This window comes from Globicephala melas, chromosome 2 (assembly GCF_963455315.2).
Source record: "Globicephala melas chromosome 2, mGloMel1.2, whole genome shotgun sequence".
Taxonomy (NCBI): Eukaryota; Metazoa; Chordata; class Mammalia; order Artiodactyla; family Delphinidae; genus Globicephala; species Globicephala melas.
The window spans coordinates 167,085,422-167,104,406 of NC_083315.2; the positions used below are offsets into that span (position 1 = coordinate 167,085,422).

The window sequence follows — 18,985 nt, forward strand, 5'->3', positions numbered from 1 at the left end:
CTAACCTCTGGTTTGCGGAGCGGTCGGGTGTATTCTCCGCTCGCCCCCACGCCTTCGAGGACCCCGCCGCCCGACCCAACGGCGGAGCCAGCCAGTGGTTCCCGGGGCGCCCTCCCGCACCGATCCCTCCTCTCTGGGGCGGGACCTGGCCCGACGGCTCCGGTCACTATGGTCAGTGGTCGTAACGGGGAAGCGGGGAAGGAGGAGTGGGAAGGGGGGCTCGGTAGGCGGGGTCGCCGCCTGGGCGCATGTGCACTCGCGGGACTGGGGGTCGGGCGCGAGGCTCGGCCGCCGCCGTCAGACCTGACGCGTTCGGACACCCCGGGAATACGGGGGGCCCAGTCCTTCCTTGGAAGGCCCCCATGGACGGCCAGCGACGGAGACCCAGCCCGGCTCCCAGGCCTCCCGCCCCGGCGCGTTCGTCCCGGCTGTCCCCGAGTGCCGCTCGACGGTGGGCACCCGGAGGCTCCAGGGCTAAGGGTCGCTTCCCTTTTGTTAAGTAGACCTCCAGTCGGCAGCTCACGGCCCCAGCCATCCGAGGGCTCAGCCATGAGAGACCTCCCACTCCCAAGCCCCAAGAGTGGACCTGGGGAGTGCAAGGGTGTCCGGACATCCTCTCCGACCTACGCGTCAACAGAAGGTCTTTGGAGTTAGGACCCACGTGGAGAGGCTGTCTCAGGTTGTGAGACACGTGAATTAGGGGTCCCGGCAAAGCAAAGACTAGAGGAACCCCTGATTCAGAAGGCAGAAAGGGCCCTAGAGACCCTCTGAGCCAGGCCAACCGGGTCTTGGTCAGCTGGGGCCACTGAGGCCCAGACAGGGAGGGGGCCGGGACTGATCGTGGTAGACTTGGAACTGAACCCAAGCCTCTGGACTCCCAGTCCAGTGCTCTTTGTATTACTACATCAGTCCATCTTGGGGGCAAGGGGAGGCGGGGGACAGGCACTCTGCAGAGGACTGGGTGTGATGAGTGCCTAAAACTCTTCAACTCTGAGCCCCCCTGCTCCAGGGAGCTTGTAGAGTATAAGGACTGGTGGCCTGGCTTGTGGTCACACAGCCCTGAGTTCAAATCTCACCTCCGTCCCTTGGAAGGCCGAGAGGCTTTGGTTGGTCGCTTCCCATCCCCGGCACTATTTTTCACGTCTGTATACTGGGCTGCTGTGAGCACCACGTGAGGTGATGCGAGTGGATCAGTTGGCTCAGATAACTGGGCACGGCTTTCCCTGTGAAAACAGCGTCCTGCAAATGCGCGTGCACGGGTGCCTGGTTTTTCGTGCTCGGCCTCCTCCCTCCCATGTCTGGGCAGAGGAATGGGTCACCACTGCAGGCTGCCGCTGGCTTGGGGCACAGGTCAGAAACTGTTCACGGTCTGACACATTCTGACTGTGGTGTGGGCAGCCAGGTCATCTGCGCTGGCCTGTCCTAGACAAACCAGCCTGCTGCTGGGTGTGGCTGAGGGCTTCTGGGGCATCTGGAAGCACCAGCTTCCTGCTTCTACCCAGTACCTAAGGGTTTACCTGGCTCTGCTGCTCCTGCAAGAGGACCCAGGTGTTTCTGCATCGCCCGCTAGGGAGTGGCCAGAGCTGAGGTAATAATGGGTTTAGCCACCCTGGAGCCGAGGCTGGCGGGGCTTCCAGCCACCACTGGGTAGCTGAGAGCATGGCAGGGGTGGTGAGGGCTGGGACCTGAACTTCTGGCCTTCGTGCTGCACAGGCCTCTGACTCCATCCTCACGTCTGCCCTGGACTCACAAGACCGGAAGTCAGAGGGCAGATGGAGTCAGAGCATCAGCCCTCAGCCTGTGAGGGGTGGCGTGGCTGCCTTGGAGAGGGATGAAGTTGTTAACTCACAAAATAGGACGTCTGCCGGGGAATCCTGGGAGGGTGGGGGCGGCAGAGGCAGTGCACGGTGTGTTCTCTTCTGTTCACCCAGCACTTATTGAGCACCTACTGTTTGGCAGGTACCGTGCTGGGCCCTTTGGTGGTTTTCTGAGTCTGTGTGGTGTAGATGGAGGTGAGTGTGTGTGTGGTGGGCAGAGGAGAATGTCTTTGGAGAATACGGTGTTTTCTTTCTGTGTTCGTTTCAAAGTCACGGGGCTAAGCTTGATGAAGGGTCCCAGGTAGAAGACACAGAACCCCTTGGGAATGCAGGGGCCAGGGTGAGGACAAAGCCTGGGGCTGCCACTGGCAGAGGTTGTAGGTAGTGAGGGGTCTCATGCTCACTCAAAGGGCATTTAACATTCAGTGAAGAATGAGGGTCGGATGTGAATAGCAAAACCACAGGGCCCTTCTGTGCTTTGTTCTTTGGTTTGTCAAACAAGCCCCAGTAGGTACCCTAGTCCAGCCCCATGCTGGGCACTGATGAGAAAGACAAGGGGCTTGCCCACTCTTAGGAGCTTACTGCCTGTTGGACAAGGCAGAGCTGGACACAAGCAATTCTTGAGCTACTGGTCATGACCTAAGACACCTGACCGTGGGCTTGGGGAGCACAGCAGGGAGGCATGCACTCTGAGGGAGTGGGGAGTGTTGAGGAAGGCTTCACAAAGGAGTCTTTTGAATGGGGTATTGAAGGATGTATAGGAGTTTTCAGGAAGGATTTGGGGAAGAGTGTATTCCGGTCAGGGTGGGACAGTGTGCTTACAGGCCTGTAAACATGGTTAAGAGTGGGATATGCTGGGAAAGGTGAGCGGTCTGTATGGATGCAGGGAGCTTGGGGGAGGGAGGAGAGATGAGTTTAGAAAAGCAGGTGGGGTCAGAATGTGCCATGAAGGGCTTCGCATGCTGCACCGTGGGCTTTGGACTTTATTCTGCAGGTATGGCTGGGGAGGGGCGAGGACCATAACATATTTTTGACAAATAAGAGATGGTTGCTTTGGATGCCGTCTGGCAATGGAATGGACAGAGGGTTGGAAGTGGCCAGGCTGGAGTCGGAGACCAGCGCATACATCTGTTCACTCATCTGCTCGTTATCCATTTTGGGGGCATTATTGTGTGGCAGGCACTGGGGAATCTAGTCATGACAGGCAGGCAGAGTCCCTGCCCTCATGGAGTTGACATTCTCGTGGAGGGTGACAGACAGCGTGCAAGTAAATGAGTGAACCTACATGTCAGAGAGCTCTACAGACATAAAACAAGTCAAGGCAGTAGGGGTGGGGAAGGGGCAACCTTCACAGGGTGGTCAGGGAAGGAGGTTGTGTCATCTGAGTCATGTAAAGAGGCGAGAGTCATTCCATGCAGAGGCACAGCATGTGCAAAGGCCCTGAGGTGTCTTGGGGGAACACAAGGAGGGTCACTGTGACTGGAGCTCACGAGAGTGAGGGGAGCAAGGCCGGATGGGGTAGGACCTGGGTGGTTGTCATCCAGAGGTTGAGTCTTCTCCCATGTGAAGGAAGCCACTGGAGGGAACTGGGAAAGGGCATGTCCTCATCTGCTTCACATGGTAGGAGCCTGTGCTGGCTGCTGTGGAGGATGGTGGGGCTGGGGGCTGGGAGTGGGAGCCAGGAGGTCAGTTGGGCAGACACGTGGTGCAGCCTCCCTGAGGGCAGATGGTGGCAGCTCTGGACGGACACAGGAGCTGAGCTGACGGAAGAAGGGGGAGGAGTAGAAGAGGCCTCCCCGGTCTTTGGCATGAGCTCTGTCTGGATGGAGGAGCTTTTGAGGATCTGGTGACACCTGGAGGGGATGCAGGGGTGGAGAGAGAAAGCAGTTAGGGGCACAGTAATTCTGGGATCTTGGTCAGACATCCTGGTGGCTGGTGGTGTTTGAGGCCGGAGCTCTAGGGAGAAGTCAGGGCGGGAGATCTGAGGGTCCGTTAGGAGGATGTATGAGTCCAGGGTCAAATGAGAGAGGGCCAGCATCTGACTTCGGGGTCTCTGCAAGGCCAGCCAATAACTGTGACCCAAGGCAGGTAGGGGTCCAGATGCAGAGTCTTCTCTGTTTCCTGAACTGAACTGCAGAGATGGGGGAATGTGGGTGGTAGGCTGAGTAACAGTGCCCCGAAGACACCCACATCCTAATCCCCAGAACCTGTGACTAGGGTACCTCACGTGGCAACAGGGGCTTTGCAGCTGTGATGAATTAAGGGTCCTGAAATGGGCAGAGTACCCTGGGGTACCCAGGTGGGCCCAATGACGTAACCACAAGGGTCCTTATAAGGAAGAGGCAGGAGGCTGGGAGTGAGGAGACGTGACAGTGGGAGGGAGGGATCATGAAGAAATGCAGGCAGCTTCTAGAAACCGAAAAAGGTAAGGGAGTGGCTTCTCCCCGTGAAATGTAAGATAATAAACCTTGTTTTAAATCACTGAGTTTGTACTAGTTGCTGTTTGTACAGCAGCAATAGGAAGCAATTCAGGACACTAGGTCTCCCCTGAATCTTGGGCCTCCAAATGTTTTTGATCACTCATCAATAAAAATGTTTGATTATCCCGTATGTCGGTATATTATACATCATACCCTGAAGGAGACATTTAAAAAGCCATTTCCTTCCAGCCCCTGCAAACAGCCCCCTGTGGAGACCCCAGCCCCAAGCAGGCAAGGCCAGGTTTGGAGCCACGGGGCGCCTCTAGAAGTGGCAGGGACCTTCTGAGGGGAGGTGGTTGGCTGCGTTCTAGGCCCTGGCCCTCTGGTGGTGAGGCTGCAGGCTCTGGCCTCTGCCGTGGAGCAGTTGGTAGCTTGAGGTCAGGCCACGCGGTGCGTTGTGGCTTCTCGGGGCTGGGCCTGGTTCACGAGGCTGACTCATGGCCCGGGGTCAGCAGAGCGGCCTCAGAGGGAGGTCCAGCAGGCTAACGGCTGGCCTTGCCCGCCGGGGCCCAGGGTGGGCCCAGGAGAGGCCCACCAGCACCTCAGAGCCTTGGTTGGGGGTGCACACAGAGGCACCCAAGGGTACGTCATGGGGGGTTTGTAGGCAGACGCATGAGCCCAAGGCCGGGCTGCTGAGGAGCCATCAGGAAGTGATGATAGGGCCCACGAGGGCCAGGTGGGTTCTCTTTGTGGAGAGTTGGGGCAGAAAGGCACCCAGGTCTGTTGAATACCTTTGATGTGCTGGGTGACCAGCATCGAAGTTTCTCCCTGGGTTGCCTCACTGTGTGACCTCGGGCAAAGAGCTTGACCTTTCTGGGCTTCAGTTTCCATTTGTAAAACAGAGCTACTGCGAGGCCTAAGTGAGATCATCCCCAGCGCCTGGCATACGGTGACCTCCCGGCAAAGGTAACTTAAGTCATTCAACAAGTGGTTACTTAGTGCCTTCCGGGGGCCCGCTGCTGTTCCAGGCACTTGGAGTACTGTGATAAAAGTGACAAAGGACCCTGTCCTTGTGGTACTTCATTCTCCTGTTGTTTTGCCTCTCGTGAAAGCTCAGAGAAGCTGGATTCAAACTCTGAAGTGAACTGTATCTGTTCCAAGAGGGGCCCACGGAGAACTCACAGGAGGGGCAGGGGTTTGGTTTGGGTCACAGGTCATGTCATGGGTCAGACCTTTACGGCTTGCAGGACTAAGCTGCCAGGGCCCAGTCCTTGCAGTGTGGCCCTCCCCACCCTGCAGCTCCCTGCCACCCCACCGTCTGCTGGGGGCCCCTGGAGATGCTCGCACAGTGCTGTGCACGTGGGGTTCCTGTGGGCAGGGTGCGCAGCAGCTTGTGGGATGGGAGCTCCTGCATCGCCCTGGCAATGGGACCTCACTCTGGCTCTGCTTGGTCACTTCCTTACCGGAAGCTTTCAGGGCTTCAGATGCCACACCAGTGGGGCAGGATCCATGGATTGGGGTATATGGATGGGGGGGGGCGGGGTATATGGATGAGAGATGGGGATCGAGTGCGGGGTCAGCAGCACTATTGTAGGTGGTTCCGTGCTGGCTCTGATGATCGGAGAAACATTCTTCTCTCACTTTGAAATATCTTCCTCGACTCAATAGCTCAAAGCTGTTTCCAAGCAGAGGTGCTCTCTGCCTGGCTTAGTTAATTAGCATCTATTTGCAAACCAGCAGTTTAAGGCTAAAATCCTTTAGGATTAGGTAACCTGATTAGGTCTGACAGGACGTTGTCAGGCGAGGCCTGTCCTTTTTCCATAACATCCTGAAAATTTGGGGCCATGATTTAAAAAAACAAACCACCACTTAGAGTCAGCCAAGGTCAAACCCAGAGTATTGTACCTGCTTTATGGGCCCGTATACTGAGGCTGTTCTTCCGGGGGTGTGGCCAGGGTCGTGCCGATGGGGAGGGGGCCGGGGACCACCCGGGCTGACTTGGGTCACTCTGGGCTGCCAGGCAGGGACTTAAAGGCGCCAAAGCAGAAACCCACTCCACTCACCCCTCCCAGTGGCGCCAGTAAACACACCTGGGACCACGAGGGGGCGCTGGAGCTAACTTACAGCTCCATCACAGGGCAGGGCAACCAACCTGGGAGCCATTTGTCAGGAGGGGTGGATCTTAAATAGTATTGAGTGAAGGAAAAAAAAGCCACGATATCTATAGAATAATTTGTATGCATATTTAAAACACGTGCATACATAAAACAACTCTGTATTTTAAAAAAGACATACATTCCACTTACATGAGGTCCCTAGGATAGGCACATTCATGGAGACGGAAAGCAGAGTGGTGGTTGCCAGGGGCCGGGCCGTGTGGAGTTGAGGGGTAGGGAATGGGGAGTTAGGGTTTCATGGGTAGAGTTTCAGCTGGGGATGATGAAAAAGTTCTGGAAAGGACGGTAGTGGCTGCACAACGATGTGAATGTACTTAATGCCACGGAACTGCACGCTTCAAAATGGTTACGATGGTGTATTTTGTGCTATGTATGTTTTAGCACAATTTTAAAAAGGCAGATACGTACTGAAAGACGTGCCATAGGGAATACCTATAGAGGGTGGGGGGATGGCGGGATGGGAACAGCCATCAGGGATGAAGGGGGAAAAGGTGACAGAATGCCTTGCAGAGGCCGGTGCTCACAGTGGGTCTCTTGAACCCTGCGTGTGATGAGCTTGACTCTCAGCGACCCAGAGCCCCCCACCCCCCGCCCCCAAACTGCTGTTTAATATTTTTCTTTTAAGTTGACTTTTAAATAGCCTAAGATATGACTATGGCAAGGGGAAAAGCTAGGGAGGCTTCCCTGAGTGAGGCCCATTTCCCCTTCCTGACCCACCTTTAACATTCTCATTTTGACTGGTGATGGCGGGCTTTCTAACATCTTAAATACTTATCTCTACATATGTAAGATTAATTCCTTATACTCCTTTCCACTCTCCCAGCGATACCTTCTCAGAAACTGCCCATCAAATAGAACTGATTTTATGCATCCTCCCACACCATTTGCCGTCTTTTTTGGGGGGCACTCCAAGCGCGAGCAGCGTTCAATACAGCTGCGCTGCTTTTTAATCACCCATTGTTTAAAAAGACCCAAACCATAATTTTAAGTCTGCTGTGGGTAAAAACAAGACTTTTTGTTGGTGAGATAGGTAAATAATGGGACTTTGGGATGAAAGGAGACGGCGGGTGGGTGAGTGCGTGAGATGGGCATTGTCGAGTGGGGACACGTGCTGTTTCTGAATAGTACCTGTTTGTCATCCCGCCTTACCCTCGGGTCAGCAGAGGTGGATTTGTAAATTCTGAAACTCATGGGATCCCGTGGCTATTCGCTTTATGAGCACACCGTGTGAGTGCAAAATTAACTGTACACCAGCCATTGGTATTTATTATGCCAATAATGTAAGTCTTCCATGACTTAGAATAGGTCCAAACACGTTCACTTTTTATAACTATGCCAATGAAGTTAGTAAGTTAATAAGTTTTGGACTTCCCTGGCGGTGCAGTGGTTAAGACTCTGCTTCCTACTGCAGGGGGCGCGGGTTCGATCCCTGGTCGGGGAAGATCCTGCATGCTGCGAGGCATGGCCAAAAAGTTTTTAAAAAGTTAACAAGTTTTGTTTTAAGTTAAAAAAATTGCAAATGAAAATGGAAGATTTTATGCTCCAAGTCAGAGGCCTTCTCACCCTTCAAAAGAGGCTAGCACAGTGGAAAGGAGTTAAAGGTACACTGGAAGCCTGCTTTCTCCTTGGTACAATTAGAAGGTTTGAAGAAAGTTGAAAAGAGATTAAGTTTTGCTCCCAATGTCGCCAATGTCTTCTAACCCCCATGTCCAGACATCACCTATAAATGATCTCTCACTCCACCTGTGATGAGCAGCCCTCAGACTGGGGGATCCTGCTGTAGGCACCGAGGTCCGGGGCTGAGCACTCTGCCTGTAATGGATGGAGGGGGAACTGCAGGGGCCCAGCCTGAAGGTGAGAAGGCCCCAGGCTGCCCTGCACACAGTGTTCCTTTGAGGCCTAGCAGCCTTGGTCCCTCTAGAGCTCCTGGACTCTGAGCTCTGTCTGCTCAGCAGTTTGGCTTGGTAGAATTTCCATGGGCTTCAGAGTCAGGCAGATCTGCAGCACACCTCTTCCTGGCACAAGGGACCCAACCTTGTCAGTAGAGTGGGTTTAGTAATTGTCAGTCGGGATTAAATGAAATAGCGGGAATATGTAAGCCTCAGTCCCAGAGCTTGGCCACACAGCTGGTGTACAGTAATGGCATCCATTATTATTTCATACATCTTGGGCTTAGGGTAGCAGCAGATCATCAAACCATCCTCCACGCGTTGGCTTTCAACCTCATGGTCACAGGATGGCTGCTGGAATGCAGACGTTGCATCAGTATTAAGTCAGGAAGAAGGAGGAGGCGGACGCGCTGCCTCTGTTCTTTACATCCCAAACCAAAAGCCTTCCCCAAAGCCCCCAGCAGATTTTTTGTGAGTCCAGTTGGCCAGCCCCGGTCACTTGGCTGCCCACAGCTGCAAGGGAGGCTAGGGAAATCAGTAAGGAGGAGGTTAGGGTTGTCATGACTTAGCCCAGGCATTTTCCATCACCTTGCCCAGAGTAAAACAGGAATCCTGTCTGTAGGGAAGAAATGGGTAATGGCTGATGGGAAAGCAGCCCGTAGCATCTGCCCCAGGATGGTTATTTGATTCCTCCTGATGGCTCTCCCCTGCTCTGCCAGCCTGCCGCTGTGGTGTCAGAGCAGAAGTGAGGAAGGAGCCTGAGACTGACTTAATTTTGCAACAAAGATTGGGTACAGAATAGAAGCTTCCGGAAACAACACCTAGAATCCCTTCGCCCACCCACAAGCATTTGCACGCTCTCTTCCTTCTTTTAGAAATACTTTTCCTGCTGTTTTTAGGGACAACATTCATCTTCTCACTGTTTGGCTTTCGTCTGGGAAGATGCCCGGGCGTCCCACATCTCGGGAGGGCATGTTTGGGGCCACCAGAAAGGGAGAAAAAGGAACAAAGCATGAGTTCAAGGGAGGGCCCAAGCCTGATTCAGATGGGGTGGGGCAACCAGGGAGGCTTCACCGGGGAGATGGCTTTTATTCATTCATTTAACAAACATCTCATCCCCTGCTCTGCTTCAGGCCCTGTGAGGGGCCCTGGGGAATCAAGTGAATGGAAGGTCTCAGATGGTTTGACAGCTGCCCGCTGGCAAGGGAGGCCCGCGTGACTTTGGAGCCTTTGAGGGCTGAGAGCTTCCAGGCCCCCCAGAAATGCCGCTTCCCAGTCACAGAGCCTGGATGCCGAGTACAGGAATCAGAGCCAAAGAAGCTCATTGTCAGACAGAAGTTTAGAGTCTGTCCAGGCTGGAGACCAGGTAAGCCTAGAAGTCCCTTACGCCTCATTGTACGATTCTGGGGGCCAGCTCTCTGCTTCCGGTGGTGAGCTCTGGAGAATCTCATCATCAAAATCCAACCCATTTCTCCAGATGGGAAGGGGTTTGTAACACCGAAGGCTCCTTTTCAAGCACTGCGGTATTAGGTGGAGGCCACTGTCTAGTCAGTGAGGAGGCTGAGAGGCCGCCCGGTGACAGCTGTCAAAAGTGATGGCCGGAGACTTTTCCTCTAGTGGGTTCCCGGCCGTTGGTTTGCTAAGTGCAGCTGGGCCCGGCAGGTGCTGAAGGGTCGGGGTCGTGGACCCCCGCCAGGTCTCAGCAGCGCGGAGGTGCAGGCTGTCGCCGAGGGCCGCGCTCCGCCCCGGGGCCCCCGCCCCTGCCCCCGGCCCGGCCGCGGCCTCGCAGTTCACCCTGTTGGTGACGCGCCCCCGTGGAGGGCAGGACGAGGCTGTGGCCGAGGGCGCCCTGCGGCAGGCTCCGGCCCTGGGGGGCAGCGCCCGGGCTGCCCGATCGGTACCTGTGCCAAGTGGCGGGGGGGATGGCGAGGGGGAGGCGGGAGAAGATGAGGCAGACCTGCTGGACACTTCGGACCCCCCCGGGGGGAGGCGAGAGCACGGCTAGTCTGGAGGATCTGGAGGACGAGGGGACCCACTCTGGGGGAGAGGGCGGCAGCGGTGGAGCCCGGAGACGGGGCAGCGTGAGCAAGACCTGCACCTATGAGGGCTGCAGCCAGACGCCGAGCCAGGTGGCCAAGCAGCACAAGCCGTGGATGTGCAAGAAGCACCGCAACCAGATGGACGAGGATAAGTACAAGAAGCAGAAAAGCCACCAGGCCCCGAACTGCGGTGGGGCCGCCCAGCCTGGTGGCGCAGGAAACGTCAAACTCGAGGAAAGTGCAGGTAATACACTCTCCACTGTTAAACAGAGAACAGGATCTTTGGGGGATCGACCTGCAAGACCTACTCTTTTAGAACAAGTGTTAAATCAGAAAAGACGGTCATTACTAAGAAGTCCAGAAGTGGTGCAGTTTTCACAGAAACGGCAGCAACTCCTAATTCAGCAAGTTTTGGAGCAAAGACAACAGCGGTTTCCAGGAACATCAGTGTGAGGGACTTTATCAAGAAGTCCTACACGTTTTTTATCTTATTGTAGTGGATGGACATATTTTTATAGTAAAGCTAAATGGGGTAAGATTTGCCGGTAGAAGGCAAACAGTCATTTTCCTATGAGTGTGTGTGCGTCTGGGGACAAAGGCGTATTGCACATTGTGCATCTGTGACCCTGTTTCTGTTCTGCTATGTTTGTTCATTTGTTTTTTTAGATTCCACACATAAGTGATATCATGTAATATTTGTCTTTCTCTGTTTTCACTTCACTTAGTATGATCATCTCTAGGTCCATCCATGTTGCTGCAAACGGCAGTATTTCATTCTTTTTCTGTGGCCGAATAATTTTCCACTGCATATATATACCACATCTTCTGTTGCATATATATACCACATCTTCTTTATCCATTGATCTGTTGATGGGCACTTGGGTTGCTTCCATATCTTGGTTATTGTAAATAATGCTGCAGGGAACATAGGGGTGCATATATCTTTTCTAATTAGTGCTTTTGTTTTCTTTGGATAAATACCCAGAAGTGGAATTGCTGGGTCATATGGTAGTTCTATTTTTAGTTTTTCTGAGGAATCTCCATACTGTTTTCCATAATGGCTACACCAATTTACATTCCCACCAATGGTGCACAAGTGTTCACTTTCCCTCACCGATACTTGTTATTTGTTGTCTTTTTGATAATAGCCTTTCTGACAGATGTGAGGTGATACCTCACTGTGGTTTTTTTGTTTTGTTTTTTGCGGTACACGGGCCTCTCACTGTTGTGGCCTCTCCCATGGCGGAGCACAGGCTCCGGACGCGCAGGCTCAGCGGCCATGGCTCACGGGCCCAGCCGCTCCGTGGCATGTGGGATCTTTCCCGGACCGGGGCACGAACCCGTGTCCCCTGCATCGGCAGGCGGACTCTCAACCACTGCGCCACCAGGGAAGCCCCTCACTGTGGTTTTGATTAGCACTTCCCTGATGATTAGTGATGCTGAAAATCTTTTCATGGGCCTGTTGGTCATCTGTATGTCTTCTTTGGAAAAATGTCTATTCAGATCCTCTGCCCGTTTTTTAATTGGGTTGTTTGTGTTTTTGATGTTGAGTTGTATATCTTCTTTATATATTTTGGATATTAACCCCTTGTTCAGATATATTATTTGCAAATATCTTCTCCCATTCAGTAGATGGCCTTTTCCTTTTGTTGAAAGTTTCCCTTGCTGTGCAAAAGCTTTTTAGTTTGATGTAGTCTCATTTGTTTGTTTCTGCTTTTGTTTTCCTTGCCTGAGGAGACATATCCAAAAAATGTTACTAAGACCAATGTCAAACAGCCTACTGCCTATGTTTTCTTCTAGCAAAGTTTAATGGTTTCAGGCCTTACATTTAAATCTTTAAACCATTTTGAATTTATTTTTGTGCACTGAGGTATTATGTTCTATAAAACAAATCAGTTTGGAAGTTACAAGTTGATACCCCTGTATGGTGGGCCTGACCCTGGCTCCCTGCCCGCCGGGGACCATGGCGTCTGGGATACTAGTCACACACCCGGAGGTGCTTCTGTCGGGGGGAGGTAACATTCACTGTGTCCTACAGCCAGCAGTTCAGAGGCTTTCTGTTGGTGAAAGCCCAACAGCTGCTTTTGAAAATTGTTACAGCTTCACTCCTTTTTCTGTCTTTCAGAGTGAAGCATCTTTCAACCTAATATCAGAAAAATGTGACACTCTGTCAATTCTTCGGGATCATCCTGAAAACAGGATTTACCAGAGGAAAATCCAGGTAAGGCAGAGGGTCAGAAGAAGGGGAGCCTAGATGAAATGGGCTGGAGTTGGGAGCAGAGAAAGAGGTGACACTTTGAAGGTAAAAAAGGCTTCGCATGTGGACCAGGTTCCTGGGCAAATTAAAGGGCTCCCAGAATATTGTGATGTTGGGCATTGGCCTTAATGAGAAATCCTTTCGCTGCAAAGAGAAAAAAAAATAGCACTTTTGTTCTTAAAAAGCTAGGCACTCTCCTAAGTGTTTCCTTTCTCCCTGAGACCTCAGTACAACATTGCAAGGTCAGAACTTCTATTACCCACGTTTTACAGCTGAGGGAAACGAGGCACAGAAGTTAAATGGCAAGCACACGGCCCTACTGCTAGTGCATGGAGGAGCTGGCATTTAGACCAGCAGGCCGACCTCATAAAAGTCGTCTTTGTAACCGCCCTGCAAGGGCATCTCTCAGGAGGGAAAGCCCACTCCAGCCGGGCTATGAAAAAGTGGGGGTAGGATTGCTGGAAGGATGCACGGACAGTCACAGAACAAGAAGGAGCCTGGGCGCTCCCCTGGTGCCCCCTCTCCACCTCTCGGCTTCCCGCCGGGGCAGGAGCAAAGGCTGGGCAGCACACTGACTCTCGTGTCCCCTGGAACCCCCTCGGGAGCTGAGATGGAGTTTTCAAGGAGCGCATCCTTCCCTACGGCCTGCCTCTGGTGGGCCCTGTCAGCTCCACTCTGGTGGGACCCCTTGAAAACCAGCTCTGCTGTCAGAACCCTGATGGTAGGCAGGCCCGGGAGGCAGCTATGGGGACTCCGGGCCGTTTCAGAGGGAAGCTGACAGCCAGGAGCAGAGCCGGAGCGGGTGGCATGGGGAGGCCACACCTCTCAAGAAACCCTTTGAAGGACTGGTCAGACTGCTTGGAGAAGGCTGGGGAGGCCCTTCCTACCGACTCTGCAGCCTCCTGGCCCACCTCACAGGCATGCCCACCCTCACTGCCCCACCATGCACGCTGCTGCACCTCCTCTCAGTGCCATTCCTGGACTACTGAAGTCTGATGTAGATGCCACTGCTCCGTGGCACCCCGGTGCTTCCCCTGTCCTCCTGTCACGATCATCTGACTGTCCATCTCACCTCAGACTGTAGGCTCCTGAGGGCAGGGCCGTGGGACCACCCCCCACCCCGTTCGTGCTCAGTGTCTGACACAGGACACACTCTGAGTAGTTTTATTTTTGTGGGATGAGAGTTGGGACACCGTGAAGGGCAGCCAGTCTGAGAGGAGGGAGCAGGTGTTACGTGGGGGAGGCAGGGGCCCCGGCCCTGACGGGACATGACGGGGGTGCTGTTGGTGCAGACACCCACATTTCCTCTGCCCCCTGCAGGAACTCAGCAAAAGGTTCACTGCGATCCGCAAGACCAAGGGGGATGGGAACTGCTTCTACCGGGCCTTGGGCTACTCCTACCTGGAATCTCTGCTGGGGAAGAGCAGGGAGATACTCAAGTGAGTGGGGCACAGGGGATGCTGGGTGGGCTGCCAAGGGGCCCGCTGGGGAGGGACAGTGACCTAGCGGGCACTCTCAGCCCTCCGGTCTCAGTGCGCTTAGGCAAGTTGCGTTGGGTGCGTTCTCGAAGACTCACTGCAAGGAGAACACAAAGAAGCGTTGCCCCGTTGTTCTGGATGATCTCGCTGACCTTGAGTAACCCAGGGGTCCACCTGGTCAGCCTGGATCCAGAGTTGATGCTGTCCAAGGTCCCTCTGTCCCGCAGCTGCTGCCCGTAGCGATCCTCCCTTAGACCCTCGGGTTTTGGCTTAGCTCGAGGCTTCTCATACTTCATCATTTGTGCAAACCCCCTGGGGTCTTCTTCAGATGCAGATTCCAGTTCAGTAGGTCTAGGGCGGGGGATTCCGCATTTCTCACAAGCTCCCGGAGAAGCCGCCCCTGCCGCTGGGCCTCGGACCATGCTGGGGAGCAAGGAGCTGAGAGCTGCTTCTTGCCCTTGGAGGTCTCACAGCCCTTACAGGATTGGATGAAGACCCCGGGCTTCCGTGTCAGACACCCTTCCCCACATACCCTGGGAAAGAGTGCAGAGTGGCCACAGGTCACAGAGCCCTTGTGGTTGAACCGTGGACTCCGGCACCAGAACTCCTTCGCCGAGGCAGGTTTCTACCCTGCCTTCCGTCCGGGGCCCCCTTGCTCCTGCAGCCATCGCCCAACTGGGTGCCACACGCAGACTGTGTTGTGGGCCCTGGGGATGCAGCAGCCAACGAGAGAGACAAAACACCCTGCCTGTGGAGCTGGCATCCTGACCGGAAAAGAGGGACAGTGGATACGAAGCGTACTTGATGTGTCAGACGGTGATAAGCGTTGTGGGAAGAAAAATCAGGCAGGAAAGGAGGCCAGGTTGTCCAGGGGTAGAGGCTGCAGTTTTAAGTAGGGGTTGGAGAGGTAGCGGGGGCAGGTGGGGTAGGGCCTCACGGGCCTTTTTAAGGACCTTGAATGTCGGCCTGAATGAGATGGAGCCACAGAGGGTTCAAGAGAGCAAGGGGCCTGATGTGCGGCCTGCTGCGTGCAGGATAAGTGCAGCGGCGCGCAGCCAGGGAGCAGCAGGGGACGTGCTCCAGGAGAGCCCAGAGGAGGGGTGGTGACGGTGGTCTGAGCAGGTGGAGGTCGATCGCAGAGCCCTGCAGGGGGGCGCCAACAGGATTCACTCGTGGCTGGAGTGGGGTGTGTGAGCAGAGAGAGGAGTCGAGGATGGGTGCCTGGGGTTTGGCCTGAGAGTTAAAAAAGCAGGAGGTCCATGTTGCTAAGTCTGAAATCCCCATGAGCCATCCAAGTGGGGTCCAGTGGGAAGTACCAGGAGGGTGTTACCCCATTTTACAGATGAGTAAACCGAGCTTCGGAAAGGTTAAGTGACTTGCCCAAGGTCCCACTAAAGCTGGTGTGTTTCTGAGAGGGCCTGTGCTCCAAGTCCTGACTCCGTCCTTCTCCTCCCTCACCTCGTCGGGGCGGGAGTCCTGCCCTGGGTGTTCGTCCCTCGCTTGACTGGGTCTGTGTGTCGCCGTCTCTGTGTCCCCAGGGCTGGCACGGCGGGGCCAGCAGTCGTTGGTGAGGAATGAGTGGGGGGATGCGGCGGGGGCTCAGGAGTGTGTGGCCAGGGAGGGGAAGGGTGTGAAGGTAGGAAAGCTGGGAACAGAGCTGTGCACATTCACAGCCTCACAGAACAGTGGCCAGAGGGGCCCTCCCAGCACCCCTCGTGGAGGCCTGTTACCGTCACCCCTGCCATGCGAAAGGGGAGCCTATGGCCCAAAGCCGGAGAGCGACTTAGCAGCAGGGCTGCGGCTCCCAGCACAGCACTCCTTCCTACACCTGCCCTGGCCAAACCGGGCTCAGATACGCCGGCCGGCCCAGCCTTTGGTGGTTTGCCTTTCGGCAGAAGCACCTCACCTTCCAGGTAGATGGTTCCACTTCACACACACCACCCTCCCCTCACCTCCCCTGTCCCACAAGTCACCTAAGCCTCCCAGGCCTTTCTCATTGTGCCTTTAGTCCCTCGTGAAAACCCTAGAGTCTGGTCTCCCCTCCCAGGGGACAGGCTGCGGTTACGCCCGTGCCAGCTGGTCCCCCAGAGCCTCTCCACTTGGTCCTTCTTGCCGGGGATGCACCCCCTTCTGTGGACCAATCACTTGGACTGTATCTCATCTCTGCTGCTGAACTCTGTGTCCTGGGGCAGCTCCTCGCCATCCCCAAGGGGACCAGGACAGGTCCCAGATGGGGCCGTGCCAGTGGGGGGCCTGCAGTGGGAGCACTAACAAAGCAGGGGTCCCTGGACCAGGTCTCGAGGGATGGTCAGTGCTGGCAGAAGTTTAGTGGCTGTTTGGCCGGGAGGCCTGATTTGTGGTGCGAGTTGATTTCTGTAGTATAAATACTCTTGTCATGATTTTTTTTTTCCAAGCTACCATCATGGGGTCACTGAACAGGGAGTTGGGAAGAGATACGTAACACATGCTATAGTCCAAATCATATTGCCACCATCCACGCCCAATAGACAAAGATTACCTCAAGAGCATAGATTATAATTTGTGTTTTAAAGTTATTTAAGTTTACATAACTTGATTCTTAAATAATGGCTGTTTAACACCTGGATGGCAAAATGCGTAAATTTAACAACTAGCTCTTGTGAGCAGGTACAAACCAGCGCTAGCACACCTCTGAGAAGAGCATCCCTGGCTAAGGGGACAGTGGAGGCTAAGGGGTGAAAACGCAAGTGGGTAGTGACTGTGGGGTGTGAGGGAAGCTGTGAGACTTGACTAGAGATGAGGCTGCTGAGCTCGGCAGGGGCCCTTCCAGGACGCCTGTGCTGAGGAGCTGCGTCCTGAGGGAGAAGGCTGTGGCAGGTCACTCTAAGGTCCCTGTGGAGAGGGGACCAGGAGTGAGGGAAGGCTGGGTGTGGCCCAGGCCAGAGATGGTGTTGACACACCAGGAACCATGGGGACAGGAAGGAGGGACAGAGTCAACAGACCTTCGAAAGGTAGAATCAATGTATCTGGGAGTGGGTGGTGATTACCTCAATTTCCTCTTCTGTGAAATGGGTATACTACCCACCTCCCATGACCGTACAGGGGAGGACGGAACAAATCAGTGTGTGGTCCACGTGGAAGTGCTTTGAAAAGTAGAAAAGTCCTACTAGAAAAAAAGTCCTAGTAGAAAAATGACACGTACCCTCTCAGGTGTGTATGGGGTTGGTGGGTGAGTGGGATGACAGCTGATGTCACAGCAGCGCCCCCTGCAGTTCCTTGTAAGTACCAGTCTTTCCCCTCCAGGTTCAAAGAGCGTGTACTGCAGACCCCAAACGACCTTCTGGCTGCTGGCTTCGAGGAGCACAAGTTCCAAAACTTCTTTAATGCTGTGAGTTAACCTGGGCACGACAGCTGAGGGGCCAGGTCCTCCCTCGCTGGCAGAGCAGACAGGAGCGGGCACTGGCCGGAGTCCCCTCACCGCCCAGGGCTCTGTGGTTGCGCCCCTCTGGCTCCTCCCAGCTGGGGAAGGGCTGAGGGTTGCTTCCTGCTTGTGGGGACATCGAGGGAACAGGGAGCCCAGGGCCCTGCCGTCTCTCTGGGAGGAGGTACCTCCTTTGGGGCACTAGCTCTCAGGCTGGAAACTTCCCCCAGCCTCCTTCAGCCCCTCCCCTCTCCACCCCATTCCCCGGACCCCACTAGTGAAGGCGGTGGGGTTGGAAGACTGTCAGTTCTGAATCTGTAAATAAGAACTGGAACCACGGCAATGAGGAGGGAGACTAACCGCTGCTCCTTAGACGTGACTCCGGGCTGAGGGACTCGCTACAGAATCTCTCTAACCCTGTTACCGAGCTTTGGCGGGATCTGATTGATTGATTTTGGCGCCTCAACTTGAGGATTTGAAGATGGAAATGCCCGTGGAGGGAGGGGCGGGGCTTGCCCGTCCCCTGGCTGAGGGCCCAAGGGCTGCAGTTTTACAGTGTGGTAGAGCTCGTGGAGAAGGACAGCTCCGTGTCCAGCCTGCTGAAGGTGTTCAACGACCAGAGCTCCTCGGACCGCATCGTGCAGTTCCTGCGCCTGCTCACGTCAGCCTTCATCAGGAACCGCGGAGACTTCTTCCGACATTTCATCGATGAGGAGATGGACATCAAAGACTTCTGCACTCATGTAGGTCCTCAGGGCCCAGGCTTTGGGGACTCGGCCTCTGGCCCTGGGCTCCGCTCTCATCCCTCTCTCCTTAGGAGACTTTAGCACCAGCATTCCCTAACCAGGGGACCTGGATGTCATGTCTACATTGCAATTCAAAGAGCACTAGGTTAGCAAGCCGGAACACATCCTCCTTCTGCCCAAACTGTGTGGCTTTGGGCAAGTCACTTTCCCTCTCTGGGCCTCAGATTTCTCATCTGAGGAATAAGGGCTTTGGACTAGACTGTTCACAAAATTACAGAGTAGCAACCCCAGAGCTTAAGCACTGCGCCACCAGGGGAGTCCTTCCCAGGCCTTCTTCTTGCCCGGCAGTAATCAGCAGGAGCTAAGTGGCAGCTGCCCTGGTTATTGGGACTCAGTAGGCAGCTTGTGTCTCCATTGACTCACCCACTCGCTCACCCAGCCCTCTGTAAGCACGTAAGCTTGAAATCCCTTTATGATAAAGTCCCTTTCTGCTGAGATTGACTTTGTGCATTAGGAAGCCCAAGCTGAAAAACTCCTGCCCCCCTTTCCAGATTCTTCAAAGTAGTGTCCTCTTCTCACAACTAGGGGGTCCAGAATCAAAGAGATCTAGATTCAAGCCTTGCAACTGTGGCAATGTCTATCTGTCACCTCCTCAGCGAGCCTGCGTTTCCTCCTCTGGAAAATGCAGATGGCAACATCTGCCTCACAGGTTGTTGTGGAGATTATTTCCCAGCGCAGAGGTTTTGACCTAGGACCACGAAA

At 54.5% G+C, this 18,985-nt stretch overlaps 1 protein-coding gene and 1 pseudogene across 2 annotated transcripts in view; both read left to right on the forward strand.

Annotated features, from left to right (window-relative positions):
* The window catches only part of OTUB2 (OTU deubiquitinase, ubiquitin aldehyde binding 2), a 27,302-nt gene continuing 8,317 nt past the window's right edge, over nucleotides 1-18,985 (forward strand). For both annotated transcript variants that reach the window (XR_009563186.1, XM_030883488.2), the window contains exons 1-5: nucleotides 1-171; nucleotides 12,468-12,563; nucleotides 13,920-14,038; nucleotides 17,360-17,444; nucleotides 18,026-18,220. Coding sequence is in view for 1 of the 2 variants with exons in the window: in XM_030883488.2 (XP_030739348.1) it covers nucleotides 169-171; nucleotides 12,468-12,563; nucleotides 13,920-14,038; nucleotides 17,360-17,444; nucleotides 18,026-18,220 (498 nt within the window). In the remaining variant the exon portion in view is untranslated. The remainder of the gene's footprint in view (nucleotides 172-12,467; nucleotides 12,564-13,919; nucleotides 14,039-17,359; nucleotides 17,445-18,025; nucleotides 18,221-18,985) is intronic.
* On the forward strand, nucleotides 2,007-10,795 carry LOC115867088 (regulatory factor X-associated protein pseudogene; annotated as a pseudogene).